The sequence below is a fragment of the Chroicocephalus ridibundus genome, chromosome 1 (genome assembly GCF_963924245.1).
Source record: "Chroicocephalus ridibundus chromosome 1, bChrRid1.1, whole genome shotgun sequence".
NCBI classification, from domain to species: domain Eukaryota; kingdom Metazoa; phylum Chordata; class Aves; order Charadriiformes; family Laridae; genus Chroicocephalus; species Chroicocephalus ridibundus.
The window spans coordinates 59,477,545-59,500,498 of record NC_086284.1 but is presented as its reverse complement, the minus strand read 5'-3'; the positions used below and the strand labels follow the sequence as shown (position 1 = coordinate 59,500,498).

General features: G+C 36.0%; 1 protein-coding gene across 3 annotated transcripts in view; it reads left to right on the top strand.

The window, feature by feature from the left end:
* The window catches only part of UGGT2 (UDP-glucose glycoprotein glucosyltransferase 2), a 90,517-nt gene that overhangs the window by 989 nt on the left and 66,574 nt on the right, over positions 1–22,954 (top strand). For 2 of the 3 annotated variants that reach the window (XM_063336471.1, XM_063336491.1), the window contains exons 2-9: positions 649–731; positions 8,623–8,753; positions 9,908–10,020; positions 13,531–13,705; positions 15,657–15,753; positions 16,800–16,875; positions 19,505–19,605; positions 22,764–22,863. In XM_063336471.1, the coding sequence (XP_063192541.1) occupies positions 649–731; positions 8,623–8,753; positions 9,908–10,020; positions 13,531–13,705; positions 15,657–15,753; positions 16,800–16,875; positions 19,505–19,605; positions 22,764–22,863 (876 nt within the window). Of the gene's footprint in view, positions 1–648; positions 732–1,547; positions 1,564–8,622; positions 8,754–9,907; positions 10,021–13,530; positions 13,706–15,656; positions 15,754–16,799; positions 16,876–19,504; positions 19,606–22,763; positions 22,864–22,954 lie in introns of those variants that run through there. The other variant, XM_063336481.1, reaches the window with a different exon arrangement.

Genomic DNA, 22,954 nt, shown 5'->3' with positions numbered 1-22,954 from the left:
AGAAAACAGTACACTCATGCTAGCAAGTAGATATCTTATGCAGATGTAAGGGGGGTTGGGATGGTGTGAGCAATTGATGTTCCCTTAAAAAAAAACCCACAAAACTAAAAAGTGTTACCAGTAAGTGGAAGAATGGTATTTGGAATAAAGCAAACCTTACCTTTTATGCTTTGTAAGGATTAACACATCTTTGAAAGTGTTCCAGAGATTGGGGACCTCCTCTGCATAGCACAGTAGACATTATCATTTAATTAAAAAATATAACCTGACAGAGTGTATGTTCTTATTTGTACATTTAGCCACTAATAAATAAAGTTTGTGTGCTTAGTTGATTTTATTTATAACTGTATATTGGAATACCTGTTGAAAAATAAAGTGAAAAATTGTGTTTATTTCTGTATTGGAGAATAGTCTGCTTGCTTTACAGCTCTCATTGTTGAGTTCAGATGGGTAGTATTTTGTTCAAAACTTTAATGAAAGTACATCACTGTTCAGTGTTTATGCTGCAGAGAACTTAGATGGTCATTGAATATACTTAATACTTGGTTGTTGCTGGGTATTTGTTATTTTAAGCAACTGAAGATTTTTACTGTGGTACATCTTTGGACAAAATCAACCTATGGACGATTCATTTTTATTTTTAAACAGTGAATTTATTGCAGAAGATGGTAATGAGAAGTTTTGGCAATTCTTGGAAACCGTACGAGAATTAACAGTTTATAAGCAAGGAGGTAAGTTAAAGAGCATGCTAGTTCTAATATCTTATCTTGCACTTTTAAAAATCAAGCTAACACATTAGCTAGTTCCTGTCAGGTAAAGCCTAACTCTTCCACTATTGCTTACGAGGTAGATTTCTTTCAGAAAGTTGTAGCATGTTTTTCCCTGGGAGCTCTACCTGTAGGAGCATTGTAAAAGCAAGGAAGATGAGATGGACTGAACTGCTGTTACCATATGGAACAGAAATGTAAAGATTACAAGATACCTACCTTCTTAGGTGGCTCTGCAAGAGCTTATAGGATGTTCAGACTTCATGTTTTATGTAAGATGTATGCTCGTAGGGGAGAAAAACCCACACATAACTAAAATGAGAATGCTAGCTAAAGGAAAAAATGTAAAGAATGACCAAAAAAGGTTTAATACTGTTAGATGGCATACAGACTGTTTTCTAGCAGCGATACTGGTGTTTTGGAATAAATGTTTATCACTGTGAAAATAGGATTAAAAAAACTGGCATGATTAGACATAAGACTATTAAGTTGTTAGAAGTTTGGAGAGAGGAACAAAGCATAAAATCTAGGAAATTAATCGTAAAAATGAGCCACCTGAGAAGATACCTTGGAGAGAGGTTTACTAGAAATGACCATGGTAATGAAAAATTTGGAAACCTACCGGGTTTTACAACAGGTTGGTCAATATTAGACCTACTTGGTAGGTCAATAGATGAACAAGGTGAAAAAAGCTTCAAAACAAGGTAAGGCTGTTTCATTTTGCTTTTTATTTCAGAATAGTACAGCTCTTTAGGCATGAGTGTGAGGACCTAACTACTACACGAAGAGACTTCAGGTAAATTGAATGTTACATCAGTTGTCAAAAGCTAACAAACACTAGAAAGATTATGCAGGAAATGGCAGTGAGATGACAAAAATGAATCCTTGTTATGTGAAAAATGCTATATATCGGAGGGAGAACTTAAGAAACGGCATGCTTCAACAATTGTGACTGACTGAATACAAGTCAAAAAGAGATTGCGGTGTCCTTGTGGATAGGTCAGTGAGAATGTTATTTTGAGTGTTCAGCAATGTCCGAGGTAGCTGATAGACTTAAAAAAATTATTAGGAAAGAAACAGGGACCTGCATGGTAAACAACATTTTGCTGCTTATGATTCCGTGATGTGCTTTTGTGTTGAGCAACACATGATGTTCTACTTTACTGTTTCCCTGTATTTCTCCCTTTCTTCAGAAAGGATATAGTATAAGCAGAAGATGTACAAACAACTGTGATTATAGTTGTGGGATATCAACTGGAGAGCTGAAAAGAAACCTAGAAAATTACTGTGAGCTGATAAAAACTGGGGATGGTCTGAGGTCAGAAGTATGAACAAAGCCAGAGAGAACTGCTGAGAACAGAGGCCCGGGTGGTAAATGCTGCTTGGAGCCATTCTGTGTAAGAGCATGAGGATGTGGAAAATTGAAGTAGGTGCAGAATTTGACCTGTAGCATTTGTTGAGCCAAGTACTGTTGACTAATGCTGTTTAAGATCTTTGTCAACGCACAGGACAGTGGCATGGGTTATACCTTCCACAAGGTTGTGAATGACACAAAACTGGGAGGAGAAGTTGAGAAGCTGGAGGGTAGGGCTGCCATTAGAGAGGCCTTGGCAGGCTGGAGAGATAATCCAACAGAAACATTGGGAGGTTTCAGCAAAGGCGCTTTGCAGACTCCTGCGTGTGGGCTGGAATAATCTCAGCAACAGTGCAACCTGGGCACTGCCTGACTAGAAGGCATTTTTTGGGAAACAGACCTGGAGATTCTTGTCAACAGCGAGTTAAATTCGTATGCGTGAGAAGGCTGGCTACATGCTAGGCTGCATCAGCAAGAGTGTAGCCAGCAAGTAAAGAAAAGTGATTATTTCACTGTATGTAGCACTTGTAAGACTGCCTCTGGAGTGCTTCGCCCAGGTTGGGGCTCCCCATTAAAAGAAAGACTGGATCAAGTCTAGGAGAGGATCACCACAGTGGCTGGAGAACTGGAGCAGATTTCTGAGGAAAGGCTGACAGAACTGGGTTTCACTCAACCTGAGGAAGAAAAGAGAGGAGTAAGGAGAGACCTCATATCTTCAACTTCTTATTAGGAAGGTATAGAGGATGGAACCAGATCCTTCCTGAAGTTACACAGTAATATGAAAAAAAGCAATGGGCACAAGTTGAAACATGAAAATTTTTGTTAGATACTAAGGAGAATGTTTCTGCTGTGGGGTTGGGTAAACACTGGAACAGGCTGCCCCAGGAGGTTGTGGAATCTCCATTCTTACTCAAAACCACTGCGTGAGCCCCTGAGCAGCCTAATACAGCATTGAAATTAGATCTCCTCTAAGTTTGGATAGGGTGACCTCCAGAAGTCACTTTTGACTTGAATTAGTCTTTTTTTGTTTGTTTGTTTTGTTTTTTCTATGAGTAGTCTAGATGCAGCTGATATTGCCTTGAAGAGTGATGTATTAGATGATGTGTCAGGGGGTTTTATTAGCCATCTCTGGTCTGTTTGCTCGGACCAACTTTCCAAGAAATTTGAAGCTTTAGTGACACAGGTGTATGTTGAACTTTGCTGTTAGCTGCATACTTTACCTATTTTACCTGGATAAGCTCTGTGATTCAGAATAAATAAATTACCAGTAGGATGATCTGCATGGTCTGTCTTGCAGTATTATGGTAGTGGGGAACCTTGAGAATGTACTAAAATATTACTTTAAGAATACTAAGCAATTGATGTGTATATGTTGATTTATCATAATGGCCAACGAACTCCTGTGTTTACAATGCAGGAAAAAAAGTTCTGGCACCGAGTGGTTTTCCTAAAAGTCTATTCATAGTTGGGGTAGTATTATACAAGCAAAACAATGCTCTTTATGAACAGGATGAGAAGGAAAGATTCAGTTTTAGAGGAGAAGAAAGTGGTTATTTAATGACAAAATCACATCAATACTGAGTCTTCCAACTTAAGAGCGCCTTACAGAAGTCAACATACTAAGTATGAAATAGAAATAATATGAGCATCATACATATCCAGCAATAGTTAAGCCATTTTCAGTAGGGAAGTCTGCATTAGATGTCTACAATAAAATGGTCAGCTGAGTGAAGAATACTGATACTGAAATAGTGGTGTGGCACAGTATGCCTCTGAGGAGAAGGTGGTTCTCTGGATGGGGTAGAATGGGTTCCGTCTTAGCTGGTGCATGTCAAGATGTGTTGACGTAGAGGGATGTTCATGATGCGTAAAGGCTGAAGTAACAATAACTACTGGAGCAAATTAAAGGATCTGGCTTAAAAAGGATTGTTTGTGATGACTGACTTTTTAGTTCTGCTCTGGATGAAATCAAGAGTAGATAGGATGGACAACTGGGAAATAAAGGCGTTGTTGTTTCTAAATAGCAATGCTTTCATAGAAGGTAAAGAATTACTAGATTTGAAGCTGAAAAACTGGGTTTATAGGAGAATTGGATGATAGATTTGTATCCCAACCTACAGTTGAGTATTTCAGAAGTACTGAAGCTAAAACTTAAAAAAATCAAATATGGTGGCTCTTTTTGTTCTTTAAAATTATCCCTTGGATGATTTCCAAATCATTGCTTATCAGTTCTCAAAACTTGTTATTTTAAATTTAGAATAATCAAATCAACATCTGTTGTTAATTTGCTCATTTAAAATATTCATCCTTAGCAAATTAGGTCTAGTAATGGTCTCTTTAGCTATGATATAGGTAGCAATTTAATGGATTTGGTAGGAACAATATAAGTGGAATTCGGTAAAGCATTTAGTCTGGTGGTGTATTTGGTTGTTTTAACACTTTCTTTAATATGAACTCAAATCAGCTTGGGCATCGTTGAGATTATACACTGTGAAAAACATGAAAAAGTTAATGATGGGATTTACTATATTAAATTAGAGTGAGTTCTTCAGGTAGTATGGGCAAGATTGTGTGTGCTTACTCAATATGCAACATACTTGCCACCAGGCTTATGGAAGATTTGTAAATGCAGGTGATGCTATTTTGGGCTGCATGCATGTTATAAAGAAATCAAAGTTGCAAAAAATTTGTACTAAAACCAGCACAGTTACAAAACACTGAAGATTGCATTTTAAATTTACTGTTGCTTTTATATCTCAAAAGGTTAATTTAGGAACACAGTGAAGGTAAGTAGCCAGTTCCCTGCCGACTAATTATAACTTGAGTGTTTACTGTCTTCCCAAGTGGTTCAGTTAATATAATGAATTCTCAGCAATCTCTTAAATACATATTAAAAAAAGACAACCAAAAAAAAAGCCACAAACCCCACACAAACATACTAATAGAGAAGCTATTTTCTCTGAAAAAATGTAACAGAGCATTACATAGAAATAACAATCATGAAAATTATTTGTTGTAATCTAGAAGGCTATACATTATTCACAACTAAATTACATAATTTTTTTATATACTGTATCAACATTAAAGATTCAAGAGGAATCAGTTTCACAAGCATGGCACTTCTGTAATAATCATGCAATAAAATAAAGTATTCCCTCTCTACTGGCATCTTGCTTGAATGTCATAGGGATTTGACTGGCTGGTGATTGCTTCAACTGCTGTTACCCGAGATCTTTAGTTCCCTAGCTGATCTATAGATACAGATATACACATCTATGCAGTTGGAAAAATCCCCACGCTCCCATCCCTCAAAATAATGATGCCAGAACCCTGTGCTCTTTTGACTAATTATGTCCCTTATGTTTACCCTCCCTACTGACTGTGTCTCAGCACTTTGAATTCTCCTGCGGGCCACCAGTGTATACTCAGATTAATTTTGTGCTGTGTGTGCATGAGATCTGAGGAGCTGCGATACAGACCTTTACTTTCCTTTTGTGAATGTCCTGGTCATCTTCCTTTAATTATTTTTTATCTGCCTGTGATGCCAGATACTGCTGTAGATTGTGGATAGTAAACGACAGTGTTTAAATGTGTCTGCTTAGCTAGCTGTTCCATTCTTGTTGTAGTCAATCTAATCAATTTGGCCACAGGAATTAAGGGAGCTATTCAGCTGACAAATTTAGGCATCTTTAGAGTGAGCTGAATAGCTTTTCAGGTTTTGTTGGCTGCTAGGCTGTATCTCTCTTGGCTAGAATGGGATTTTACAGGTATGTAGCTCATAAACATGCGTTCAGATGTCTGAAATCTGGAGCTGTATTCTATTAATGTTGTCTCATTTTTTTATTTATTTATTTTTAAATCAACTCTGTTAATGAATTTAGTGGTAATATGCTATCATGCCACATTTTATGACCAGAAACATCTGTTTCTCCATGGTTGCCTGTAACATCCTAAGAAATTTAATATGACTTAATATGACTTTTACTTTTTGGCGTAGAGTGCAGTGTTAAAATGTGCCTGGAGGGAAAGTAGTTATAAAGTTTCAAGGAGCAAGTACTATGTGAAAATAATTTTCAAAACTGAAACCATAGTTCTGTGTGTAATAGACTTTTTAAAATGCTTTTGCATTAGGTGTATTGTATAGCGTTTGATGTAGATTAATTTATCTTGCTTAAGTTTAAAGTACAGTTGTAGTCTGAATGAAGCCACCAATGTTGATGTAAGTTGAAGTGGTAGGAATGTATGCATAATTTGATAAATGTGACCTTGTCAATATGTAACACAATTATTTTTGAAAGCACATGACAAATTATCTTTCTTTTTTTTTTACTTACTAAAATCATCATTGTCTTAATAATCTTCCAGAGCAAAAATGTCAGATGTTTTATATAAAGCACTGAAAGCACAGCTGGAATTTGTAAGCCAAAGAATTTATAAAGACTTGCGGTAAAAATGTTTTATTGAGGCGGTATCTTTAGAATTGTATATTTAATAACTTCATTTTTTTCAATAGGAAGTTATTTGGGGCCGAGTGGAGAGGCAGAGATTTCATATCTAATTTTTATTTTTGCTTCATGTTATTGGGAAGACGTTTCAATCTGGAAGTATTTGCCACTTCCAAAACTTTTACATTCGCTGCTTGGAATGTGTGAAGCCAAAATTATCTCATTTGAGTTCCGCCAGAGCTATGTGTAGGTTTAGAAAACGTAGAAGAGATGGGGTTTTTGTCCATTGAATTTAACGTTAGACAGTAATGATCATATACAATTTATGGGAAGGCAGCTTTCTGGAAATGTAGATCATACCCTTTTGTAATCGTAGATTATTTTTTTCTAGTGAATCACAGCAAACTCGTCCTTTCTAAATAATGAGTTTTAAGAAGGAGGAAAGGCAGAAAAGAGATCCTTGAGGCTTTAAGAACAAAAGAAGGTTAAGGGTTGTAAAGAGGAAAGTGAGAAGATAGGAAGTGCTTAGTTGTGAAAATAGCATACAGAAGTGCTGGGAGCAGTTAATGGGCATTTCCAAAACTATGGCCTGTAGGGCTATTGTATGTGGTATAATGTTTAGCTGGAACCTAGGCCATGGTGAGGGAATGGCATTTGCATTGCTGCATTCATGATTTGATAAGAGTAATTCTCAGATCTGCTGCAGCTGAGGCAGGTGAAATCTGGCCGGTTAAATCATATGAGGTGACTTTCACACCGTGTAAAAAATTTGGTGCCTCTTGGACCCCTAAAGGAATTTCCTTCTGGGATGATCATTCCACTTTCACAGCAAGAGCACCTTTAAAATAAGGTGTTGACCCAAGAACACAGATAAATTCAAGCGGGACAGCTAGAATGGTTCCTCCGTGCAATTCACTTTCCCTTTGCTGCAAGTTTTTGCTTTTATAGGAGAATGTTTGAATTACACATGAAAAAGATCTTGAGTCACTGCAGTTTCCACATAGTATCTTATCAGTGTAAGTAAAATACATGCTGACTATATAGATATAGGGTTTTTTGGGCCATAAGTTGGTAATTCTGGACTGCTTCACGCGTGTTTCAGCGGTTCCTCCTGTGGAAGAACAGCCCCTGGAACAGGGATGGTATGGTCACAACTTTGGTTCTCTGACTCTTAATTCGTTTGTATTCAAAAATATTATATAGTACGATGTACACAGCCTGATTTAAAATTTTGGTGAGCATTATTCCCTAAACAGGTACAGGTCTTTTTCACAACTTGACAAAACAATATTAGAACCTCATTCTAATTAGGCTTTTTTGCCTCACAGTCCAAGGAGAGCATGACTATATTCACTTGAATGTGCCTCTAGAAGAATAAATGAAGGTTAATTATTTCCAACCAATGTTCTTTATCACTTCTGTCATTCCCAGGCACCATCCACCTTCCTTCCTACTTGGAGTCCTAATTTTGGCCTTGAGAAGGCGAGATATGAAGGGAGGGGGGAAGCCACTTTCCGTACTGCATCCATTCTCATACTCCTGTTTATCATCTGTCTTTAAGGAAGAAATAGGACATGAGAGAGTAGCACAAAGAATGTCACCTTTTGAAGACTTTTATTTATTTAAGTTGCATGGTTGGAGTGTTCCCAGACTAAATGTGAGGAAATAATATGTAAAATGCTAGTTGAAAGTAACCTTCAAAATTTGCGTTAAAAGGCTAGCATAAGCATGACAAATAGAAATAAATGAGGAAGTTCTATTTAAGTCTTTCTGTTTGGGTCTGCAGAGAGACATTATTGTCTTGAGCCAATTTTTATATTGCTGAAAATGACTTAATGTTAACCAGTGCTATTGCACTCATCTTTGTTGTATTTACATTGCATTAGGCCTTTAGAATTGGTAGGAAAGGAAACAATTATCAGCGGACAACATTTAAGACTTGAATTGCCAAGCAGCACTAACGTAATGTTTGCCTGTTATATAGCACAGGTAGACATGCCACATCATTTATGGCTAATTACTAAAAGTGTCATATTTTTTTTTTCTTCTTCAACAGATTCAGAGCATTCCTATTACAATTTAATCTTGAAGAAAGCAGGACAATTTTTATCCAATTTGCAAATCAATCTGTTGAAGTTTGCACTTTCCATACGGGCATATTCTCCAACTGTTCAGATGTTTCAGCAGGTGACTGTATTATCTGATATATTTGGTACATGATTTTATGTGGTATATTTGCTGCAGAGTGAAGAATGTTCATTATTATAGTTCAGTAAAATATATGCCAATGTTATTTGGAATAAAGCATGATCAATTTATGAAGGTGATGCTTTATAAGCGGGTTATATTGACAGGAACAAATATTCATGTTTAATGGTATGGATAGCATTTTCAGGGTGGAATTTTTGGAATTGTTCGTTTTTAAAACTCAGGTTGTGGGTGCTATTTTTGCATTGCTTTAAATAATCCTATGGGAATTTCAGACATTCCCTAAGTAGGAAATTTCCTGTAACGTCCAAGTCATTTGTATTTGTTATTTAGTGCACTTCTCTCTCCCCCTCTCTCCCCCCCTCTCATTATATTAGTATTTGAAAAGATGAAAGATAGAATAGTCAAATACCTGCTTTGTTAATGAAAAAGTGGGAGGGCATAAATTCACTGTGCCTCTAGCCTAAAGCTGCTCCTCCTCCTTTTAGCAATGCCACCTTCAAGATAAAGTGAGAAATCCGTGTTTCTGAAAGGTAATAAGCTGTAATAAAGTTAAGGGTTTTTTTGCAAGTGTTCTCTGGAGGAATATCATCATCTCAGACTAGTATATTTTCATTTTTATCTTTCAGCTTGTGAATCCAGAGTCATTGATAGGCAGTCATATAATTCCCACTTACATAGGAATAGCTGAATATAGTTAAAAAAAAAAAGTGGGGGGATGGGAAGGAGAGAGAACCAAAAATTGATGTTAATTGTTTGGGATTTATCGGTTAGCAGTCAAATCTTTGTATATTAACATGATTGCTGATAGCAACTAAAATTAAAAATGTCTGAGAGTACAGGCTGTGATTTCAGCTTGTGGAGGAGACTTCTCCGCCCTGTCTTACAGAATATAAATGGACTTGGACTTTATGGAGCATGACTGCATTTGATAGACTATGTGTCACAAAGGTTATAAGGTCTTAATCTTCTAATATTTTCCATTACTTTTTTCACATGCACCCAATTTTGAATGGGCTTAATTAGAAACACAACTCAGTGGCAGCTGTTGAGTTATTTTAATCAAAGGGATGTGAGTTTAAGTTGAAGTGCAATCAAAGCATTCTGGTTGAGTATAATTGTTGAAATATTAGATTGCAGCTGATGAACCTCCACCAGAAGGCTGCAGTGCATTTGTGGTTATCCATGAGAAGCACACCTGTAAGACTAATGAAATAAAAAAGCTGCTGAAGAAGGCTACTAAGAGGTAAATGTAATGATCTGTTTTAAGAGGAAAAATAGATTACTAAAGAGGAAAAGGTATTATTGCATATATACTTGTAGTATTTTGAAATTTTGTGTTCTATTTACTTGATAATGCCAAGCCCATAAATCCCTGTTTACTGGATATTGAAAGACATAACCATTTAAAATATAAGTTATTTTAAGAATGACTTTTGGTTTTGAAATATTTTAAACACTTTCTGCTATAAGAATTCATCAATTATGAATCAAACTAGGGATTTAAAAAAAAAAGAGCTCTGCTACTCTAAACACGTGGATAATTTTGTATTCCCTTTTTTTTTCTTTGGTGTGGAATAGTCAGGTTTAAGTTACAGTGTACTTTCTATACAAGCTTACCCTTTAATGCGTCTCAGACAGTACTTCTGCTGTCAGACCTTTCTGTGTAGTCAGTGCTGCTGCATTTGAGGTTTTCTGGGTGGTAAGGGGTTGGCACAGGGGTGGAAGAGGAGTCTACCTCAACTGGCATAACCTTTCCTCACCTTGTGCTAGACTTCGCACCTATCAAGCCTTTCTGCAGACTTTGTCCTGTAGAAAGTAGCATCAGTCCAGAATGAATTTGGGATGTAAAGTAATATAGAACCTATCAAAATAACAAATAATAAGAAAATAATGAAAGCAAAATGTTTAATCTCCATAAAAAAAGAATTAATCCGTATTTTTTCAAGGTCTCTATGTAGCATTTTTTTTGTTTGTTTTTCCTGCAACGGTCAAGGTCACCATAATACATGTCAGTGTCTGTACCCTCAACTGCTTCATGGAGATATGTAGAGCTGAAAGATGATTCAGTAGGCCATATTTCTTGGATTTTGGTTTCTATCAAATAGAAATCAGAAAAAAAAAACCAAAACTGAAAACCTATAAATTTGTCTCTTTGGGGATGGTTGCTTCTGAAAACAATTTTGCGTTCTACATGTACAGTATTTTCAAATGCCATGTCCCATTTTAACTATTACATTCTGCCTAACAAATGTCTCTTTCTTACATAGATTATTTGTACTATATTTTGGCTTTTAAAACGATGTTGAATTCTTCTGGTCATACATTTAGGCATCATGAGACCTTAATATTTTATCACAATGTCTGAATATGCTCTTCTTTTAAAGCAGTTAACTGCATTCAGTATGTTCTCCATTCTGGAGATACTATCCCCAAATTGACAAGATTCTGGAAATTCACAATACTACACAATAGAATCCTGAAGTATTTGGAATTGAAAGAGCTAGACTTCTACGAATCATTAACTTTAAGAACTCAAAACTTAAGCTCTTTCTATTGAATTGTTCTTGTGTTTTGGGTGGTTTTGTGTGCACCAGTCACATCACAACCTTCAGAGCTGTAGAGACAAATCTTGATAAATTTCCTCTCCTTCTGTTCACCCCAAAAGTAGTTGAGTCACTCAAATATTTAGAGTTCCTGGAGCTAGACTTTGAGAAATCCATGTTTGCCTTCTTGTAATTGTTTCCACTGTTGTTTCCAGTTGTACTCTCGAGGGCTCTGGACCTTTCAAAGCAAGATCTTCTGTGGTTAAATGGCTGGGATTGCTTATCTTGCTAATTGTCAAAAATACAACACTAAGATTGATGGGAGTCATATTTTGCTCAAAACAATAATGCCTTTAGAAGGTCTGTCAGTACGCATGTCTGCTGTCTTCTGTGCACCACATTCCTTCTGCACCGTGTCTTGGCAACTATCAAGGCAAGCCTATAGTTGCTTATACTACCCTAGTAACTGGGTAGCGAGTGCAGAACTCCACATCCATGGGGGTTTTCTATCTTTTTTTTTTTTTTTCTCTCTGCCCAGCTGCTGTCCTTTGCTTTCAGGCAGCCTTCTCATGAGAATCTCTTATGGCAGGAAATAAATTAGCTTTCAGCTCTAAGAGCAAGAGAACCAATTACTTCTCACAACTATTCAGTGTCGAAGAGAAACAGAGAATGGGGGCTTATCTTGGATTTACAAGGGCTGAACACTTTAATTCTCCAATCCAAGGTCATTATGGTTAGCCCTATGCAGTGTTATTCCACTGCAGCACTTAATTTTTTTTTTTTTTGTAGTGGAGCTGGGTCATTATAGTATAAAATGCTTCCTTTGTCAGCGTTCAAGAAAGTCATGACAGCCCTTGGTACCCACCTTTTGAGAGCAGGAGTCATCCTTCTGCTATACGTAGGTGACTAGTTTAGAAAAGAGAAGCTCCCTTGATTTAGGTTTCAACTCTATAAATGACTGTGGCAGTTCTTGTCTCTCTGTATATGAAAAGGAAATTGCACAAGTCACATCCCATATATATGCTTTAATCTTGGGCAGATATGGATCTGTTCTTGAACAGAGCTTACTCATTTCAGGAGTTGTTTCAGACTCCCTGATGACACTTACTTCATCTGCCCTGCCCTGTGATGAGGGGAAAGCTTGCCTGATATTTCTGTGACACATGGCTGCATGCACCCAAGTTAATTCTCAAACCAGGCACTTTTTCTCTGCTTTACAAATGTGGTCTTTGATTGTGTACCTACCAAGTTATGTAGGACGTTGATGTTAAGGCCCTGAGTAACCTAATACAAACTGGCCCCACTTTGAGTGAGGGTTTAGAGCAGGTGATCTCCAAAGGTCCTTTGCAGTGTAAATTCTGTGATTTTTATATTGAAGATATTCCTAAACTTTGTATCACAGGAACTGTGGTGTGTGCAGTTCTGCTCACACCTTTCCAATATGACTTTTCAATGAACATCTACTACACGCATTTCTGTAGTGTGTTTTGGATTACAGTTTCTCACTTGCCTTGGAGAGGTTTGGAGGGAGTTTACTGGTCTTTCAAGTGTAACTATGCAAAGGCAACTTTGAAAAAGAAGTATACTCATCAATAATTAGCATGTTGAGTATATTACTCAACCATATCCCCTGTTACTTTTTCATCTTTTCAAGGATTCATTCAAAAGATGTTTGTAGTCATCTAAGATACCATCACAGGTATAGAAAACGTAACTAGGAGGGTAGGTAGGAAATCAAAATTTGTAAAATTACCTAAATCAACAGAGCTTAATGGTGTAAGAGAAGCATAACCCCAGTGTGTGTTGGCAGCTTTCGCAAACTTCACTGACTATCCGTCTGCTACTCTGTTAATCACTGTCTGATCTGTACATCTCTAGTAGATGTAATGCATCATTTAATTTAAGAGGTTCGAGCTGTAACTGCTTGTTGCACAAAATCTCGAAGCGCCATGCTCTTCATTGGCTCTGTTGTGATTGGGTAAAATAAATTACAGTTGATGCTGATTTTTCAGTTTCTTGGGCTTTAACTTGAAAATTTGTGTTCTAAGTTGTTTTGTGAGAAATCATGATTATTTTGTGATGATTTTAACATGGCTTTTATACTTCTAGTGTGTAAGCCCTTAATAGTTTTTCAATTATGAAGTAGAAAAACTGCCACTGCTTTTATTTTCTGAATATATAATATCACAACTATTTGTTTTTAAAAACAGACCCAGGCCGTATCTTTTTAAGGGAGATCATAAATTCCCAACTCTCAAAGAGGATGGCCCAGTGGTTGTTCTTTATGCAGAAATGGGTACAAAAGACTTTGTTAAATTCCACAAGATTTTATCTGAGAAGGCGGAAAAGGAGGAAATTGTTTATGTTCTCCGGCATTATGTTCAGGTATGCAATTCAAATTAACATTGATTCAGTAAACTGTTAGTATTCTGTCTTTATTTTGCTTGCTTTCTGACAAAGCACACTTTCTACACTTATTTTTGCATTTGCCTAAATCATGTGCAATATATATTCTAATTTTAAAACTTTCTAGATTAAGTGATTCACCTAATACAAACTTTGAAGCTGGGAAAGCATGATAATATTATCTAATCCTGCATGCAAGCACTGTTTGCATCACTGATTGATCTTGAAGTACTTAATTTTTGGTTATGTGTCTGCTTTTTGTACATTGTATGGAGACCTTGGGTGAATCTTGGTGCAGGAGACTGAATATATTAATAACAAGAATTAGAAAAATGGGAAGTAGAATAGAAAATCAAGTCAAAATAATTAATTATACTTTATATATTCTGAGTATAATCGCATACATTCATTGTATGATAACAGCATGGGCTATCACAGTCAACATCATCATTGACCAATTTTTTGACACATTCCATAGTGTCAGTGTTTTAAACATAATGTTTCTGAATGCTTTTCATAACTTACACTTCTCCCTGAAAAAAAACAAGACAAATACCAGTACATGGTACTATATTGCCCCCACTTTTGGTTATTGGAAGGTTTTTGTAATTTATATTCAAGGTACAGCTCTTAATGAGATCCATAGTTTGTGGATGACTGAGTTGTTTGCTCACAGTAATGAAACAGAGAATTTGAGGAAACCAATCTTAAATTCTAAGTTGTGTGGGATATAGTTTTTACTGAACTTTCTGTTCTTTTGTGCACTTTTTTTTTTTTTTCAATTAAATACCTACAGTCTCCTTGCTCTGACTGGCTTATGCACCATGGTCCCCCCAAATGCCTGTTGTCTTCCTCCCTGCACTTTTTCTCTCTTCAGACTGCTCTTCCTTCTTCCTCCTTCCTCACAACCTCCTCTTTTATTCTTTGGTTTCCACTGAGAGGGATTCTCCCTCCTTTTTTCCATTAAATACCAGAAGAGGGAGCATTGAGAGCAGAAGAGGTATGGTCTTTCTGCTGTCGGTTTGGTTTTTGGGGTTTTTTTGTTTGTGGTGGTTTTGGTTTTTTTTTTTTTTTTGCCAGTATCACCAAGACTGCTTAGAGAGTGCACTGCTCTCTGCATTGAGATTTGCTTAGAGGACAAGCAGAGAAAACCCTCAGTCCTGCTGGCTTTTCAGTTGTGGGCTGGAGTATTCTCAATGCAGAATGATTCTTAAAAATTGTAAGCCAAAGCCAAAAAGCTTTCAAGTTCTGTGTGTATGCAAATTGCATTTTGGAAAGGGGATTTTCAAACGTTTTTGGGGAAATTAGGGAGTGTTTTTCAGAAATACATGTGCTCTTGAGTAATTACACTGTTGAATGTCAAACTTCCACTCCAAAGTTAGAAATGCGTGTTGTTTGTTTTTAATAAGTGGCGACGTGTTTTTTAGCAGTGATATTTTATTATGTTTTCTTAATCCTCCTTGCATAAAGTTATTAACTCTTTCATTAAAACTTTTTTTTAAGGAATCAGCCTGATGTAGAAATAGATAGTTTCCTCCCAAGATGCTGAAATCTGCTAAAATTACAATTAAGTGAAAAACAGTTTAAAATGTGACCAGTAACTGTATAGGGGGCTATCAACTCTGCCTGTTCTAGTCCTTCCTCTAATATTACTTACAGTGACTACAATTTTGACAGCCTTTCTGTGGTCTGCAGGAGATAAAGGAAGTCCTTACTTCCTTTTACACACCTTCTCAATGGACTATTGATATGCCTTACATGACTCTTGCATTTTATTTGATGTAGTATTTTGAATCATAAACTGAAAGATGAGTTTAAGTTATGACTGTCATAAAATTTTAAAGTTACAGTATTAAATATTTTAATCTCCTATAAATACAGTTTTTTAAGTTACATTTTTTTGGTCTGTTAAAATAATATCATCAAACAGAAACCAAGTTCCAGAAAACTGTATTTGTCTGGATATGGTGTAGAACTTGCAATAAAGAGCACAGAATATAAAGCCGTAGATGACACACAGGTTAAAGGTATGTTGGTTTTTTATTCATTATGTCGTATTTGGTGATACTATTAAAATATGTTACAATCTTCAGTTATAAAGTCAGTAAAGTTTTGAAGGTTATACTTAATTTCTTTTCACAGAAGGAAGTCTCAGCATTGGGAAGTATTATATCAAAATATATGCAAATATTTTTAAACAGCTGTGCTTAGAATATAGTTCATTACCTAACCTGTAATTATTTGGAGCTTTATTTCAAAATGTAACCCATTCTTCCTCCTTTCAATAAGTATAAGAACGTTAACCTTTGTTCAGTTATTTTATGTTTGTTGGCATCTTTAATATGCTAACTACCACAGTAGCTACACATTACTGTTTCAGGGCTGGGTTCCTAAATTTTTGTAGAAAATACTTTCACAGCCTTTGGTAGGAAAGATGTGCTCTACCATAGTATTTGGTACTGGTGTATGTTACTACATGTTGAAATGAAACACACATCACAGAAAGTAGTAGCTATAGCATTCTGACAGTGAGAAATTACTTTGTGTGGAGATTTACAAGATTTAAAGAAACTAACTCTCTTCTGGTGAGAATAAGGTTTAATAGCCTGTGAGCCACTTCAAAACTAGAATAATATTTTTTTAAGGGGAAGAAACTCATCTTTGACTTACATCAAATGATAGCTGGAGATTCAGGCGCTTTAAAGTCATCATGTTTTTCAGGCATAAATCTGGTAGTAGCTGGCTCGTAAGAGTTATACCTTACCACTTAATCAAACTGAGAAATGGCTATTTTGGGAAGCAAACTATTTAAACATATCAATTTAATTTATGTAAAAAAATGTAACCGTTAGATGAATGATATTTAAAAATTAATTTGAATGTTGCTAATTTCTGTAAAGCAATTTATTCTGATGCCAAAATATGAATGCATAAATATAAATTTAATTGACATTATGTCTGGGAACAACAACTTTCTGTTTGTATGTTTCTTTTAACAGTCTTATAATTCGTAAGACCATAATACATCGGTAACTTTCTTTCTTTATATTTTCTACATGTGCTGTGTGTTCAGGAGCAAATGATACAAAAGAAGTGGAAGAGGAGGAGGAGGAAAGTGATGTCCAAGGATTTCTCTTTGGCAAATTAAAGTGAGTTGACATAAGTTATAATTAAAGTTCTACATTAGTTTCTGAAATGTGAACCAAACCCAATTCTTTTATAGAAGTAGTGAGATTTATGTTGAAAATTTGTCACTGGTGAAAACTCTCATTAATTTTTTTTGGTGTATATGTCTTGTGAGTGTAAAGGTGCAACAGTTGTTTATTCATTTCAATTTATTGATTTTAGTTTCCTAATTCTCTCAGAATGTATATAGTAAACTGTTTTTAAAGTAAAAAAAAAAAAAAATCCTTCTGAGCAACAGTCAAAAAAAAAACCTTAGATACAAATGTGAAAACATGGAGTTCTACAGTAAATGGTTACTATTACTTCTGTTTTCAGATAATTAGAATCAAAATGTTGGTTTTCAAAATGCAAGCAGTAGCACAACAAATCCAAGGCTGTGGGTTACAGTAACATAAGGTGTTTTCAAGCTAGTTAGGCATTGATTTCTTAGGGTTAAGCAGTGATATTTCTTGGAAGATATGCTTATTATAAATGTCTTCTGATTTTGGAGTTCGTGAATTTGTGTTCCATTCTGGCAGGAACTTTTTTTATCTCCAAGTTACAATCTGTTAGTCCAAGTGATTGATGGAGTTGGATCCTTACCTTATTGAGGGCTATGGGCTGCTTCTGGTTCTCTGTTGATGGATTCATTTCATGATTGTTGTCAGCAGAAGTGCTTCCATTTTCCTGTGACAGATCCATGGAGTGAATCATAAATCTTGGCTTTTTCTTCAAGAAGAAACTCAAGAGTGTGGGTCTTCTCTAATGTCATTCTTTCTTATTTTTTAAAGTAAAAAGTAAACTTATTTGTAGATATTCTCACCAAGCTGTAAGTCTCCTTGGGGTTTAGAGCTGCTAATGCTTTCTAAATTCATGAGAGCCCATGCCCTTTCTGCCTTTTTTAAGGTAAACACATTGAGATAGAAGTGCACCCAGATCTTCAGGCATCCTTATGTGATTGTCCTATCTGTAGAGATCTTCCACAGTAGGTAGCATCAAATGCCTATGTCATATTTTTATCTGAGCTTTTTTGTTCTTCAGTTGCGCCAGATCAGTTATACTTAGGTTCTTGGTGTTGCACTATGGCTAATTTGTGAAGCTGTCAGATAGTTACCCCGACTTCTTGACAGTGTATCTAGACTCTTAAATTCTTTTTCTTCCCCTCTTCATACTGAAGATGAAAGAGATGTTTCAGCCATCTTTATATTGTCCTTCAGTTGTAGTAGCCATGTCAAAGGTTATACTTTTCTCCACTGTGAAATAGGTACAGATGTAAGCAGAGGACAAAAAAATCTTAGAAATATAACTCTTTGGTTCTTCAAATTAACGTAATTTAATCCTATATCATAATACATATCCAGAGAAGGGCAGCTTTTCTCACTTTACTTTGTGTGTTGAATTTTGTGCCCACGCTGACCCTAATGTAATTGAACAAGAGAAATGAGGGATCAAGCATCAATACTAGATCTTGGTTAGAGCTTGTGGCTGGGTCTTATTTGTCAATTTTCTTTCACTCACAGAAGAATAGAGGGTCTGAATAGGAAAAAAATGTCATGAAGATAAATTTGCAAAGAAGGCAGTAAAAGCAGTAATTAAAGACATCAAAACTAGTTAGGTTTGTTCTGTCATAGAGGGATTTCTAGGAGTATGAGCCATGTTTGTCAGTTCTAGGCCTATATTACAAGTAAGATAAAAAGGAATTTTCTGTCTTTGCTTCCCTTTTTAGATGAGTATGCTTTCATTGAGGAACCTGGATTATTTTTTAATCCCAGAACAACAGTCTTCATCAGTGATTTTTTTTTTCTTTTTCTGTAAAGAGCAACAGCTAATATAATCCAACAGCTAATAAAATGAGGGGGGAGAGATTCCTTGTGAAACTCCTTAATATCTAAAATAAAACATGAAATATTACAGAATCTAAATCGTTAAGACTTTTAGCTACTCTTTTGCTTCTTGTTCTATACTTGCTGTAGAAGAGTCTTTAAAAATCTAGTGGTGATTGTTTGATGTTGGAAGGTATCTTGTTGCAGGCTGAAGTCTTTGCCCTCCAAATGTCTTTGCCCAATTCTGTTTTCAAAAAAGATAGCCAAGCTTTTGGGCACCACGCTCTTCTTCAGGTCTGACTAGTGATTTGCGTGCTCAGTACCTTGATTTTTGTCAGTGATGTTAATTTATAAAAGATATTCTCAACATTGACTGGCTTATGTCTTTTGTAGGTAATACAACAAACTCTATGTCTATGTACAGTTACGGTTACTCTACAATACAGTTAGTATACATTATGCTATAGTAAACTAACTATACAGTTAACTGTATTGTTAATACTACTTAATCTTTGAGTTTCTTTTTTCCATCAAAATTTATGCGACAGGGTTTGAGATATATCGCTACGAAAGAACTGAACTCCTCCTTGTAATTAACTGTTTTTTAGTCCTTAGAAATCACCTCTTCTCACCCCAAATCCTCACTTTTCTTTTAAGTATGAATTAAAATTTTGACTCTTGCTTGTTACCCTGCAGATATAGTATTACCTGTGAGCAATGCTGTGGATAAAAACAGACATTGTTGGATGCCATTGATTTTTGCCTTTTTAAAAAAAGTGTCTTATTGTAGACAGATGCATCCTGATCTGAAAAATAATCTGAAAGAGTTTAGAAAACATCTAATTGAAACTACTAACAACATGGAACCACTTAAAGTTTGGGAGCTACAGGGTATGTATTGCATTTTTCTGAATTAACACAGTAGTCTGTTCATTATGTTGATGTATCAACAGTATGATAAAAGCTTCTTCTAAAAAGAGATGCATGGTTTCATAAAAAAAGCAGTATTATATCAAGTATTTAAAAAGAATGTATTGGTATCTTGTCCTGTTATTACATGCTAGATATTAAAGGAGCATTGAAGTTATTTTATAAGGTGGAGAATCATAACTAGCTTTACTGATTTTAAAGACAGAAATTACATTGCCCAGTTTTCTGCCTGATGTGTTATCTTGGATGTTAAATTTAGTTTCAGGGGTTTTTTTGAGAAATCAGGCAAAAAATATCACCTTGGCATAACTATTGAGTCGGGACGAAATACAGGTTAATACCTTTGCTTTCTTTAAATTATAAATGCTAACTTTTATCATGTACTGGAGTTCATATTGCATGCTTTTAAAAGCTTTCCTGTGGAAAAGAACAAATATGTAGAAGTTGATTTCTAAACACCTTCTGTGCTGATGACCTACAGGGTGTTCTGTAGCTTGGATGGTATTATAAATCACTCTAAAACAGGTCCCTAAATGCACAAAAGTTTAGGCAACTAAATTTTACCTGTTACATTCTTCAGTTTTAGAGGACGAGCTGACCAAAACTAATTTACCTTTATACTAGTGCAACAAAGGAGACTGACTGAGCAATCATCTGAACTTCAGTTTCTTTTGGGGACCCTGACTGTTTGCTAGCAGTACCTGGTCTGAAACTGGCTATTTGAGATAATTGTAGTTCACTTGCAGTCTTTTATTAATGAACTCTCCTTCGGCTGCAGTATTTATCTTGGACCAAAATTTAAAAAAAATTGAAAAACATCGCATTTCACTTCTCCTGAGAAATCTATTATGCAAATAAAAATAAAATTATCTTTTTGTCTAGTTAATTAATTTTTTTACATGATTGAATACCATTTAATTGATGTTCGAACAGAAGCATCTGTGAAGCTTTGATCCCTTTAGTGTCTACCTTCAAAAGCCTGTATAAGGTCTCTATTTAGTGGTGGTCTTCTCCGCGGTGTCATGACTATATAAATAAAAAATGAAAGTGGTGCCACTGCCCAAGCAACCAGTTCATACAATGTTGAAAGTAGTTAAGTGTTGGGATGCTGTTTGTTTGGTGCTAGGAAGAGTGGTACTGGCTTGTGGTAAGTACATTCAGGGCCTTTTCAGACATGGCATCTTCAGCCCTCTCTCTGGATGGCACAATTGCTTCGTTACTCTTACTCTTGACATGACTGGGTGTTTTCTCTAGTTCATTCTTAATGACTAATGATAGTGGCTGAGTTAATGGCTCAGATACTCTCTGATTTCCTTTAATTAGCTTCCAAGTAAAAACTTAACTAAATTTAACCAAAACTCTGTCAGCTATAAGGCATACTTCTATTTATAAATGACCCTAAACACCGTTCAAGAGTCTTTCAGGAGCCTTATGTTTTAGGTAAGTAATCGGATTTACTGTTCGTAATGAGAAATGATGCACAGAGTACTGATGTGGTATTCCCTTTAATAACTCATTCTTTTATCTGTGTGAACAGCCTCTTGATCTCTAGTGCTTCATTAGCTTTCAAAGCATACTTTGAGATCTGCTTTAAGCTCAGGATCGTCTTTTCCCCAAGGTGCCCTACACAGCACTCTCAGCTGTGTTAGGGTGCCGCAAGGGGAGGTCTGTAAGTGACAGTCCTGGACCAGAGATAACCAAGGAGATAAAACGACATGTCAGTTTGCCTCAGCGGGATTTGAATATCTGTACTCTAAGCTGTTCAGCGTAGAATGGAAATAATCAACAATTTATGAAGGATTTTTAAGTGTGTGTCCTAAGTGCACAGCAGATAAGGCATCACTAGCTGTATTAACAGCAGCAATTGGATATTGCTTCACCTGATCACAGCTTATGTGGCTGTTGAAAGGGATCTGAAAGGTTCTTTTTGAGAACCTTAATCTCTTCATATTCTTCATTAAATATATTAAGAAATATCACGTTAACATTCCACCTCTCGGACTCGCCTTTTTCCAGCCAAGGTGTACCTTATTGGGCTAAATGAGGAATGCATGCTGATTGCTTTTCTTCAGCCTTTTTTTTAAATTCCTAATTGCTTCAAAAAGGTGATGCAAAATTCTAATAGGGCAGCATCCTCTATGGCTTTCTACCCAGCACTTTTTACTTAACGTGGCATCTGCTTTCCTCAAAGTGAATAACCCAAGGCCTTCAGTTTCTGCTCAAATGTCTTAACTAGCAGATTATGAAGAAAAAGCATCATTGTGCCAAGATAGTTAGACAGGCTGTATCCAAAGTACACAGAAGCACCTATTATATTATTGCCTTATTATTTGGTACTGTTGGTACCAAAATTGGATTTTCTCCAGTCTCATGTGCCAAGGTTTGTCACATCCAGGTTAGGCACCTAAAGAAGGCTGACTGAATTCCAGTGTTGTTTTTCCAGTGGACAGGCAAATGAATTATAAACTGTCCTGACATATGAAAATTTACCTCATTCTGAGAAAAAGGAGGGAGAGAAAAATGAGATACCTTTAAAAATTGAGCTAGACACTTAGGAGAACTATGAATTTGAATTTTACAGTAGACTGACCTTTCTTTCATGAGTCTTTGTTTTCTCTTCCTGTGAGATGGCGGCAAACTCTTGAAAATTGTGCACCTCACATGCTCAATACAGTCTTATACATTTAACATATCTGTTCTCTGAAAATCTTGTGAAGTCCTGGACCTGGAAAGATCTTATTCTTTACTACAGTTATGGGTGCCTGTGGGTTGGCGTGTGTCGAGGTTTGAGCATGATATCCTTGTGATACCGGTACAATATCACACGATGAATTGTCTGGTTTTTTCAGTGTGTTTTTGCAAGCTTAGAAATTACATGGACAATGTATGTGCTTAGGACGGCTGAGCAGAATTGTGTAGGAAAGCCTGATTTTGGTATTTCAAACTTTTAAGTGCCTGCCTTTTGACCTTAATAATGTTACTGCATAATTTTTTTACAATGTATAATTGAAACATAAAAAAATATTAATAATGGAAGTGTGTATATGGGACAGTTTTCTGGTTATAGGCAGTATTGATTGAGAGTGATATTTCCAGTGATTTTTTTTATTTTTTTCCAGATCTTAGTTTTCAAGCAGCTGCTCGAATTATGTCTGCCCCTGTTTATGATGCCTTAAAGGTAATGAAAGACATAGCTCAGAACTTCCCAATAAGAGCCAGGTATGATACTTAAGCTTGTTTTTCAAATGCTGTTTTTGTGTTTGAGTTTAATGGCACCGGTATAGATTTATATCCAAATCCTGCAGTCAGA